Genomic DNA, 12,960 nt, shown 5'->3' on the forward strand with positions numbered 1-12,960 from the left:
GTCGGAATGCTCACTTATTTAAGTGTTACCCCGTTAAAACAATTATTAACCAACGCACAATATTTGGGTTAGAGTGGGGTTTGGGTGAAGGTGGGTCAAATGTTATTGTATTTAATAATAAAACTGTGAGCGTTCTGACCATTCCGACCATTCATCATTCCGTAAATCAGTGTTACCCCTTTTGTTTGTCATCAAGTGTTTAGTTGAGGTATAAATGCCCAAATTTTAAAGGACTTCGTAGTATTTTAGAACCTGGCTGTATTTCTAATTCTTTCACTTCAAAAATATTTTAAGCTAAAATCTTATTCTGCCATAATAAATATACTTCGAAAGGTGCTAATTTTTTTTAAATATAAATTGGCCAGAAATATTTCACGCCAAAGTAGGTTACTGACAGGGTGTCGGCTAAGATTTTATGCCAAAAATATTTGGTGAGAATGGACTAGAATGCAATCATGTGTTGAAAGAGGAATAATGCTCCTTCGAGTGTCGAAAAGTCCTAATTAAAGTTTACAAACTATGGTTATTATCATGCAACACAAGCCTTAAAACTAATCCATCTGTATAGATTTACGAAATAAAATGTACCCACAACATATTCTTTTGCAGTTCGCCTTACGCTTAACTTCTTTTTTCCTTACAACAAAGTAGTAATAAAGGTTGACACATAACTCAGGTAGCAGTGAGCTACTTTAGAGGAATTTTGTTGCGACGCCCATGTGTGGCATTAAAATCTTCAAAGGGCAACACCCATTGTTCTAACTTATGTGCTTTAACATAATGCCCACAGGTAGTATTATTCCCTGACATGTACATTGCATCTAAATTTAGTAATTAATTATGATTGAATTTGTGACGTCACACCACAATATTTTAACTGTGTATGAAGAGAACCACTGATTTACATAATTAACCTAAAAGCTTGAAATTAAATTAGTTCAGGTTTCATGGTGACAAATGTTGCGGTACAGAGGCCCTAGGTTAAAAACGCTTGAAACAGTTAAAAAGCTTGATGCCTTTCCAAAAGTTCCCGAATCCTACACAGAGACAAAAAGCAGCAAAGGAGGTTTGATATCCTTGATTACTTTTCTCTTCATTGCGTTCCTGGTGCTCTCTGAAATCTACCACTTCTTTAATTCAAGGTTTGTATTTATGTTGTTTGTTGAAATAAAACTATAATAGCAAAAAAGATAAGCTACAAATTCCTACAATATTATTTTATTCATTAATAATTTACAATTTCTATTAATTAGGTATACAATAATTAATTTATTATATAAGCCATATCTGTTTAGGCAAAAGGTTGTTTTAAAACTTGAAAACAAGAAAACCCGAATTTAAAATTATTACACTATTAACAAAGTAAAAGCAACTATGAAAAAAAATTATGCTAAAGTAACTGTTTCTATTTTTCGTTAGACTGGAATACCATTATGAAGTGGACAAGCAATTTACAACAAAAGTACCTCTAAACTTTGATATTACGGTGGCAACTCCTTGTCCCTTAATAGGGGGAGATATTATTGATGTTACTGGAGATTCAATCAGTTTTGATGAGGTGAAATGTGTTACCAAAACTGTTAAAAACAAGTTGCTTTTTATGTTTATCCCGTCATTTTTACATTATGTCCATGATAAGTTTTGTTGTTCTTAGAACTCAGTATGAATAAGCATGTGAACTACATATAAACTTTAGTCTAATTTAAAGATCTCTTTTAACACAGATGTTTTGTAAATATCTTCTAAATGTTAACAGGGTGTCCGTCAAGAAGCCGTTGACTTTGACCTATCTCCAGAGGATGAATTACGAAGGCAACATTTGGTAAAAATAAAAAATGAACATGTGAGAAATGGTGATATCAAAAAGCTTTGTGAACTGGTCATAATTGATGGATTTAATGCCACAAAAATGCTGCTTGAAAGAACAAGACGAGAAACATCCGAATCTCCCAATTCTTGCAGGTAAATGATATATACAGTCAAGCATGTTGTTAAATGCCTGTAAATCAATCATGGTTACCACTGTTAGATTATTGAAAACAAAACATTATTGGGGGTGTCATAAATTCTCTGTGAATTAATTTTGTGTATATATAATTATATTGAACGTTTTTTGATTTATATATGTTTTGATTTTGAATTTATTTTATGGCAGCTTTAAATTATGTGTAGTGCGGTTTACAAACAAATTATTGTGTTTACCATGGCATTGGCATCTATACTGTTTTGTTTTCGAAGTATATATGTTAAAAAAAACCTTGAGCAATCCAATTTCCGGTCTTTTAAAAAAGTCTTTGATTGACTTGGTAGTTTGTTAGGTAAAACTGTATGACAACCTTAAATATTGCAAGTTAGCATTCACAAAGTATTTTACTATACAATTGAACTTTTAAAGCGTTAGCTTATTTATTAACAAAAATCGAAACAAAACTCACAAAAAATTAGATTTTGCTTGCGAGTTTAACCAGTGGTCCTCAACCGGGGATACCGCGGCACCCTGGGGTGCTATTTCTAATGCTCAAGGGTGCCAAGAGATATTTTTGCATCTTTAAGAATCTGATTTTTGCTAAACTTTTACAACTTTTTGTGTAAGATTTGGGTGGAATAAGTCCAATTGTACCTTCCTACGTTGTAATGTATAGAGTTGATGTGTGTTGTTCCAGTTCCGTTTATAGTGACATTCTAGTAAATTACCTACGGTAAAATCTTGTAGGGTGCCCCAATCTATTTAATATTCTGAGGGGTGACGCTAGCAAAAAAGGTTGAGAAACACTGGAATAAACCAAACCAACAAACACTCGGCGCAGGTTTCACGGCACCACGCTGCTCAGCAAGGTCAAGGGCAACTTCCACGTGGTGGCGGGCAAGCCGATGTCACTGTTCGGTGGGCACGCGCACGTCTCCATGCTGCTTCCCGGCCTCGTTTACAACTTCTCGCATCGCGTCGATCACCTTTCGTTCGGCGACATGCGAACCGGCCTCGTCAACACCTTGGACGGCGAGGAGAAGGTCACCAGCGAGAATGGTGCGCTCGCGATTATTTTACTTTCCGCTAGACGGCGCCCTTGTTCGACGCAAACCGGATCCGACCGCGTAGCTTCCCATACCGATTCAATATATTGCCGTAAAGTGTAAAACGAAGGCATTGTGGATTGCGAATAGGGTTGCAAAATTCCCGGAAACTTTCCACCCCTTTACAACCCTAGTTGCGAACTTAAAGGGTAACGTAAATTCAGTGGATTAAAACGCCATTAAACCATTTTTAACTGCTTTTTTTCAGAACTGATTAAGAACTGATTAAGCTTATTACATACTAGTTTTCCGTATTATGGGTTGTAAAATGGATACAAAACTTAAATTTGGTTACACTGTAAAGGAACTTTCTTTGTTTTACTTTTTAGATTTATTAATTTAGATTTTAAAATGGACGGTGGCCATTGATTTATCCACGGTGGAAAAAATAATATCAGGAACCCCAAAACTGAACCAACCGTTCCATTCTGCACAGCAACCTAACGCTTACTTGTTACACCCGCCGCAGATCACATCTTCCAGTACTACCTCAACGTGGTGGCCACGACGGTTGACTCGCGCCGCCTCAAGACGCAAACCTACCAGTTCTCATCCTCAGACCTATCGCGGCCCGTCGCCGGCGCCGGCCAAAACGGCGGCAGCGACAGGGGACAGCCGGGCCTCTTCTTCAAGTACGACTTCAGCGCCGTCTCGGTGTCGATCAGCGAGAAACGCACGCCGCTCGGGCACTTCTTTACGCGCGTTTGCGGCATCGTTGGTGGCGTCTTTGCCACCTCGTGCATCGTCGACCGGCTGGCGGGTATCTTCTACCAGTTGTACTGTCGTAGCCGAATGCAGCACGAAGGGGGGAAGGAAGGGCTGTTGGGCAATGGTTGAGCCTTCGGCTCGCTGCGTTATCCCCCCCCCCCCCTCGTAATCGGGTCCCGGGCCCCTGCTGCTTGTAATTGTGCCAAGGAAGGTCCTTTACTTGATATTTTATTCCGAAACCCGATGATATTTTTTGTTGTCGTTCGATCCGATACCAAATGTCGACGACGGGATTGCCTGATAGGCAAAATTTAATCTTCGGATAGGCAAAATTTAATTTTTTAAGGTATTTTGTGTAGCATTAGACCAACATTAGTTTAGACGTATAACGTTTAGGGGCTTATTATCAAATTAGTATAACCGGAGAAAAAACACTTTAAAGGTAAAAAAGCGTGGTTGTAAACCAAAATCAATTTAGTATCGGACGAGTACCGATAAAACCACCTAAAATCCTATATAGTTAGCTATCTGGTGTTATCAGGCACCCCTCCCCTTGTTGACCCGTGAAAGTTCAAAAAAAGATTATTTCTGTAAACATTAGCTATGTGCCGCTGCACACCACTTTGCCTTTAGAGATTTTCAAGTGTCCCGCAAAACGTTTTGAAAAATAAACTTTTTTTGTCACAAATGAGATTACGCGAAACCTTATTCATACTTTACATTATAAAACTGGCAATATTATAGTATTGTGGGTTTGACTACAATGAAGGTGTATTTATTGCGACAACAGTTAAACAGTACTTACAGGTAACTTACGATCATAGGCGCCGAACGTGGGTGTGCAGAGCGTTTTTAGACGCCCTGGATTTTTGGCAGGGCATCAAAACGCCCTGGAATTTGACCAAGTTACTTGCGTTTTATAGTGTGCAAATCACCTCTAATATAAATATCTATTTATCGAGATTTGTTGGTAAGTCTGGAGTCGATCGTTTTGTGAAGCCGCTAGAAACCTTACGAAAAACCGGGGAAAAAAGGTTTATCGCGTGCAATAGCGAGCTCCAAAATAATATAAAGATACAGGTTTATCCAGACAAAGAGTAAAAGGCATTTTGTAGTAGTACTGTACGCGTGACGTGCTCGGCAAGTGTTTGTTCGATCGATTTCAAGCACACTACACAATATTCCATTTGTTTGTATGTTCCCATCATTAACCAAAACAAAAGCTTAAAGTTCTAACTTAACCAACATAATGTTTTCACAAACCAGTGAGTTTCATTCTCAACTTAATTTAGAGTCGATCCGTTTCTGAAATAATACCAAACATTGCGCTTTAGTTTCTTCTTTATTTCGTTAAATAGACAAAATGCTCATTTAAAAAAATACGAGACATATTGAATAAAAAATACACATTTCTCGATATAATGTCATTTTTCAATGTTATTTGGCCACATTTTTGAGTTTATCTTGTTTCAAAAGTGTTAAATATAATTGCCTCAAGGCAAACAGTCGGAGTCGGAACCGGCAATAATCCATAACTTAACCAAACGAAATCGAAACATTTAAAAAAAAGTAAGTGCAACATTAGCGTAAAAGCCGCATGTATCTCGGTTGGTCACCCCTGTTATCTAGGCTCATTCTGACGCACCCGGTATTCGACTAATATTAAAACACAACTGAGCATAGTATTTAGGTTAATTGCAGTAGATTTAGGGTCAACTTCGTCAACTCTACGCAGTATTACTTAGCTACAGTTGTTTTTTTGTGACGTAAACATTACAACTTGTCAAAAAGAACGTAATTAATACCCGATTCGATTTGTTTTCAACGCTTGTAGCGCTCGTATTAGGATAATTCGGGGCTTTGAAGCTTCTGTGTTAGACCAGGTGTTAAAAATCGTACGCTTCAAGCGGACTGTATTAGCACAGGATACAGGCGAACAGCGAATGCGAAGGCCAATCATGCATAACGAAACGTTGCCGAGCGATGCAGACTAAAGATTTTTTATCTTACAGTTTTGGATATTATGAATGCGGAAATGTTTATAACTGTACCAAGTTAATGCAATGTTTATAATTTTTAGCCCAGTTAACAGCAGGTTAAATACTTTTATTATTGTTGAAGCCTACCACAGCGAACATTATTTGGGTCAGGGTGCAGGTTAGCGTTTCGGCTTGGGTATAGGTTAAGCCAGGAACGGGCAACATACGGCCCGCAGACACTTTCTGGTGTTACATGTTAATGTGGCCCGCGGCCACATTCTGCCACAACCTCCCACTACTTGCTTAATACGTCAATTTATAGAGATTATTAGTTATTCTTTGGCTCTTTGTTTTTCTTTGGGTTGAAATTATATTTAGAATTTACAAGAAATATTTTCCTATGGATTTGCCCAGAAACGTAAGTTCGAGAAGGAGTGTCGCGAATTTAACAAAGATTGAATGCCCAAGTACTTTTTCACTCAAATCGGCAAGAATCAGTATCTTCGTTTGAATAACAAAATCTGAATGGTAAAAAATAAATGATTCCGGTTGCACATCAATGATTATAAAATGTTTGGATGCTAAGAGATAAAAATAATTCGCTAATAAAAACATCAGTAGGGCGATTATTTTTTGAACTAAAAATATATTTTTTTGAAAAAATTTTGACCTATTACAAATATATTGAATATTTTAAACAAAAGTATTAGTGTGATTGCGTCGTCAACAACACGTTTTTGCTGTTTTACTGACTATCGGGAACACAAATCAGCTAGATTTTCGGTTTGATGCAAAATTATTGAAATCCTTGGTTGATATTTTTGTCATTTCAAAAAGTCAAATAACTATAAATTGCCGAAGAAAACCAAGACGCTGGTTATTTTAGAAAATGTTGTCAAGAGAAAAAAGACAGCAAATCCTGTTCAATACATTTGTCCAAATCAGAAATAAACAACTGTATAATGCAAAAACGAAGCTGAGCCTAATGCGATAAACTTGGACAGGGTGGTTAATTCTGGAAGCTCGTGTATATGTTAAAGCGTCAATATATATATATATATATATATATTTGTACCCCTACTATATTTTAGCTAATGTGTTATTATAATAGTATAACGCGTTAATTTATGGTTTAGGGATTTTTCATGCCATCTAAGGGATTTTTTGACATAGCTTTAGGGATTTTCTGGTTTTCATTTGTGAGAGCCCTGGTCTATAAACAGGCATTTCATCGAAGGTCAGCCAGTCACATAACTAGTAGTTACTTTAGTGCGATTGTTACTTAGAATTTGTTTTAAAAAAGTGCAGAATGAATCCTTTGAAAAAAAAAGAAAAATCAACATTGCAAAACAGAGTGCTATTTAGTAATTTTTTCGTCCTGTTTCCGCAACACCTGGTCTTGCTAATCCCCCAACTAAAACCACCTTATCGGATACAGCAAACATTCCTCTAGAAATAGATGAAACTATCCCGGGAACTAGTTGTCTGTCAGGAAAATTGTCTGGGGCTCGTCGCTATTTACCCCACTGGGAAACCGAATTCCAGTGGTTGAAATATGAAGGAGCGAAGGTTGTAGCTTATTGTTCAATTTGCAAGTGGGCAACAGATATCAACCGTGTTCAACCAACCACAAAATACACCCTTGTTAAAAAGTATCCAATTTGGTTGACTGGCTTCAGTGACTGGGCTCACGGTAAAAATGCTATTGCTAAGCACGATGAAAGTGCTCTACATCTTGATTGTTAACGGGCAAAAATGTTACATGGTGAGCGTGATGAGGCAGCGCGATTATTTACTTTTAAGCAGGGATGTCCAACCTGCGGCCCGCCTAATGTTTATGTGCGGCCCACCACTTATTGACCTTTCAGTAGCCTTTATTAAAAACAATTGTTTTGAGTTTTGACTATCATCAAAACGTGTAAAACTCGCAGTGTTTGATGTAGGCCTAATTTTATGTTTTATCTGAGACTAAAATCGAGTCTAATGACGCATTTAACATCCATCGAAGACTTTGTGCACACACCATTGCTAAGCATGATGTGTGTTTTCTAAATGTGTATTTTTCCGGACCGTTTTAAGAAAATGTATCAGCCCTGACATGTAAAAACACAAATTTACGCGCTTCGCCATAATAAAAGTAATAAATAAGGTCGAGATTATTCGAATATTTGCGCATGAGTTCACTCTTCAAAAGCGGGTGTTTATAAGTTAAGTTGTTTTATGACGTCACGATATGACGTAACTTATGACGTCACCCCTTTAATTTGAGAGGTTTTGTGGCCCATCGAAAAAAAATGGTAATGCTGCCCATTCTGCTAAATGCTGGACATCCCTGCTTTAAAGAGTACAAAATTGCTAAGTTTTGGAAAAATAATTTTGCCTCCATCACTCTACTTGCTCCCAGGTAATGGCTTTGAGAGGACATACCGATACAAATTCAAATTTACATCAACTTTTAAAATTTGTTGCAAAGCAAAGCGAAGACCTGCGTTCGTGGCTGAAACGCCCAACAAAATTAAAGTGGATAAGTCATGATATACAAAATGAAATGTTTGAAATGATTTCTCATCACATTTTACGAGACGTAGCAGAGCTAGATTCTTCACTATCATAGCTGATGAAACTACAGATGTGTCTAAGAAGGAACAAATCGGCATTTGCGTACGTTACCTGAATGAGTTTTAATTAGTGCAGGATTGCTTTCTAGATTTGTACGAAACCGGTAAAACATATTCGGCAACATTGTTTCAAACAAAAAAATCTTGTCTAATTGCTGTCGGGTTAGACTTAACTATAGGCTTGTCATACGTCCCGGTTTAGCCGGGACAGTCCCGGTTTTAAGGCCTTGTCCCGGTGTCCCGGCCGGTTAACCCATTTGTCCCGGATTTTTTAATTTAAGATTTACCAAAAAAAAATTAAAAATGTAATAATTCTTGAGTTAGCCATTTAGCAATTATTTCTCACATCTATAAAAGTAATACTTTTTACTTTTCATTTTTGGTTGGTACGGCTGTCAAGCAATTTTTTTTAACATAAATTAATTATTTTTCCAGCGGGTGTTAAGAAATAATTTTTTGGGAGTGAGGTTGCTAGGGCTAGGTCCATTTTTGTGTGTGGTGAGTAAAGAAATGAAATGGATATTATCTGGCGGGAGGTTTTAGAAGGAGGTAAGCGAGCGCCGTCGCAAATCGGTTACCGTTAAGCAATTTTTATTTTCAAGGATTTTTCTCACGTATGACGCAGTTTGGTGCCGCCATTATTGCTTGCATATTACGCATGTTTGAACAATTGCTGTTACAACTTAAAGTTTAACGTTTGTTAGTAATTCTAGATTGATAAATGTCGCAGGTTTTCAGCATTACAAATTAAATTGAAGTCATAACACACTGATTGTTTTTTTTTTTAATAGAAAGAAAGCTTTAATAGAAAGAAGTTTTAATGTTTCCAACTTAAGACTTATATGTTTAAAAACTCCTTGATGTCTGTTACCGCGCAAAATTTAGGTAGAGTTCGCAAAATTTCGCATTTAATGCTGCGGTTTTAATGCTAACCAATTTTCAGTTTCAATCGAGATTTTACTTATGTTGGTCGCAATATGGTACAGGGATTACGTCTCGGCTTAAAGGTTTTACGTTGGTAAGTGGTTACAAAATTGCTTTTGATTACATACTTTGTTGCATTGTATAAAAAAAAAATGTGTAAAGATAGCAATTTAATCGCACAAGACGAAGAATTGAATTTGTTTCTTTAAAAATTGCTTTTTGGTTACACTTTGTTGTGCTGTATCAAAAACTTTAATAGCAATTACCTGCGAGGAAATAAAAATCAAATTTGGTTTATTGCCTTAATTTAAATTAATTACTTTTAGGTTTAAGAACTTCTTGAAGTATGTTACCGCGCCAAATTTAGATAGAGTTCGCAAAACATCGCATTTAATGCGCCGCTTTTAATCGTAACCAATTTTCAGTTTCAAACGAAATTTTACTTACGTTGGAGGCAGTATGACACTAGGATTACGTATTTGCTGAACATCACGCCATTCGAACAATGGCTGCTATACAAGGTTTCACGTTGGTGAGTGATTCCCTATCGATAAATGTCACTGGTTTTCGTTACGTCAAAGATGTTTGACGTTCTTAGCCGTTGGGTATTTACTCGTTTCAATGCAAATAAGCACACATTATTTGGAATTTTGTTTCAACAAAATGTAAAATATTAGTTTGCGAAGACGAACAAATAGATATTTCACAGTCACGCTGATAAATGCGATAATTTATTAACACGCCATCGGAATCATTTAGTCAACCCATTTCAGGCACAATAAGCCAAAAAATAGCCAAAGGACGACCAACATATATGCTGTATATAACAATTAACGACTATAGAAATTAAAATGTTTTATTTAGAAAAAAATAAAATGTTTACGACGTTACACACTATTTAGAACTCAAGCCAGAATATTACGCTATCCATAACATTACTTAATAAAATGGTAAATTACCTTTTTAAATCATCGGCAATAACACACGGCTCGAGGCCAGCTTGATGAAATCCTACATTTTGTTAAACTTATGCTTGAGAATGATTTAGTCCAGGAATACGAATTTGTCATGTACACAGCGCCTTTGCCAACATGTACGGCCTAAAATTGTTGCTGTTTTCACGAGGGCCGTATCCTACTTTACTTATACAAAGTATTTACCCGACTCATTTTATACACAATACAGAACATTACTTTCGGTTACAATTTAAATTACTTAGACAAACCACCCTTAAAAATAGGGCCCTGAAAATTACCTCCTGACAAAATATAAAACAACCGCAAACCCGTTTGAAGAATTACCTGCTTTAAATCTTTTGTATTAGGTCTACATTAAGTTTATTTGCAGTTTTCAATATGCGTCCCGGATTTACGTTTCTAAAAAATGGCAAGCCTATAGACTTATCTCTTTGTCGAGGCCAGTCGTACGATGTGGCAGCTAATAGAGGCTATGCGAGGTGGGATAACCAGATTGCACACCGTTTCAAAGAAGCTTATCCATCAATACATTACATTTACTGCGCAGGGCACCAGCTTAATTTAGTGGTACAAGACGCATTCAAATCTGTTCGCGAAAGTGTGGATGCTCTAGCCGTGTTGACATCGGTAGTTAATTTTATTATGTCATCTCCAAAGCGAAAAACCATGTTCCAAAAGTTCTCTCTTGGAATGAAAGACACACGCAAACATATGTGTTTAATACCATCTGCGATCTAGCCCATCGGAAGTTGCTTTATGACCAACGATTACGGCTTCCGTATCAATAGTACACCGAAAAGCCATCGCAGACTCGCCGAATCTGTCGATCTATGATGCAAGCAGAGCAAGCCAGAAAAACAACTGGCCTGCAGTGAGGTTCGAACTCACGACCTCCGGTCAAGCCGGGACCGTCGCTCTACCAACTGAGCTATGCAGGCTCAGAGAGGAGCGAGTCGAGAAACAACCATGCGCCAATACTTGCACATTTTGTTAGTACAAGCAACTTCACACTGGGGGATCATCAGTCCGTATCAATCAATGAAAGACACACACAAACATATGTGTTTCGAACTCACGACCTCCGGTCAAGCCGGGACCGTCGCTCTACCAACTGAGCTATGCAGGCTCAGAGAGGAGCGAGTCGAGAAACAACCATGCGCCAATACTTGCACATTTTGTTAGTACAAGCAACTTCACACTGGGGGATCATCAGTCCGTATCAATCAATGAAAGACACACACAAACATATGTGTTTAATAACATCTGCGATCTAGCCCCTCGGAAGTTGCTTCATGACCAACGATTACGGCTTCCGAATCAATAGTTTTTCTCTTGGAAGTGAAGGCTCAATTGGAAAATCATTGAGGCCAATGTGCCCAACTCGTTGGGTTTTACGTTACCCAGCTATAGAAGCATTTCTCGAGCAGTATGAAACTATCCTTCATTGGCTTGTCAATGTATCTGATGACAGGGAGGTCGATTTACCGACAAGAAATACGGCACGCTCACACCTCGTTTCAATGGAGAAATTTACTACTTTTTTTATGTTTCGTGCATAAACTGTTGATGCTTGTTAATCCGCTGCACACTGAGGTTCAGAAACAGACAATGACGGTTGGCCGTTTTCGGTCTATATGCTAGAAAATGTAATTTGTATAATCTCTGCTATGTGCGCTGAGACAAAAGCTGGCGAGTTCTTTCGTTCGTGTGAATTTGTATCTATTTCGATTGAAATAGAACTTCCAGTACTTCCACGACGTTCTGGTTCGCGATCAAGACTGATAGATTCAGATGCCAGTAGTCCTACTTTACAATATTGAAATCTTTATATGTGCAAGCGCTTTCGTCTTGTTGTTCGTCTTTAATTTCGCGTTCTCCTACGAAGGAATTGGAAATGATGTCTCATGTCGAACATGTTTTCTTTCAAACCGGCTACAGTGACACATCGGTGGAAGATGTAGAAAGGTTTTATTCGGAAGATATAAAATCAAATTCGCTGTCATACTGGATTAAGCAAATGCGGGTCTTGGCTGCAAGCAAAATTTTAAAATCTAGCTCAATGGAGAACATTCAGGATATATTTGCAAAGGATAATACCTGCCAAATTCATCGTGCTTGTTGCGAATATATTTGACTCTGCCTTGCACAAGCTGTGAGGCGGAACGAATGTTCAGCGTTCTTCGAAGGGTAAAGACTTTTCTTCGCTCAACGATGGACCAACAACGACTGAATCACGTCTGCATGTTAAACGTTTACAAGGAACGTGTAGACAAAAATAATATGTGTTCATTTATCGACGAGTTGATTAATCGCCAAAACACGTTTGCTAGATCACAAATGCTGTAACTTTTAATATCGTGTTTTTGGCTTTTGTTGTTCGTTGGCGTTTTTATAGAGTGAAGACGCGATACTCTCCATCGGAAGAACTGTTTACGTGTCTAATAAATTTTACTTTAAAGAGAAATTTAAATATCCAGCGACAGACAGTCAGGACGCAAGCGCAGTGAGCCGTTTCTTTATGAAGAGCAGAGTAGATCGCCACAGACAGACACCAAACCTTTTTTTTTCTCTCTTTTTTTTTTTTTTTTAAACGCCGACCGCGCAGTCTTTTTTTTGTAAAAGAACAACTGGTTGTAAGAAGGTTGCAAAAGCCACAAGATAGCACTGTTAAGGCTGTTATGT

General features: G+C 37.6%; 1 protein-coding gene and 1 pseudogene across 1 annotated transcript; both read left to right on the plus strand.

Moving 5' to 3' along the window:
- The first annotated feature begins 943 nt into the window (after positions 1 to 943).
- LOC146169668 (endoplasmic reticulum-Golgi intermediate compartment protein 2-like) lies at positions 944 to 4,835 on the plus strand. Its single transcript, XM_083389208.1, has 5 exons — positions 944 to 1,142; positions 1,420 to 1,558; positions 1,757 to 1,962; positions 2,808 to 3,025; positions 3,542 to 4,835. The coding sequence occupies exons 1-5, from the start codon at positions 958 to 960 to the stop codon at positions 3,907 to 3,909; spliced, it is 1,116 nt and encodes a 371-aa protein (XP_083245334.1). The 5' UTR covers positions 944 to 957; the 3' UTR covers positions 3,910 to 4,835.
- Positions 4,836 to 8,166: 3,331 nt separating this feature from the next.
- Positions 8,167 to 12,624, plus strand: LOC146169669 (zinc finger MYM-type protein 1-like; annotated as a pseudogene).
- The last annotated feature ends 336 nt before the right edge of the window (positions 12,625 to 12,960 follow it).

This window comes from Ascidiella aspersa, chromosome 1, assembly GCF_963924565.1.
Source record: "Ascidiella aspersa chromosome 1, kaAscAspe10.2, whole genome shotgun sequence".
NCBI lineage: Eukaryota > Metazoa > Chordata > Ascidiacea > Phlebobranchia > Ascidiidae > Ascidiella > Ascidiella aspersa.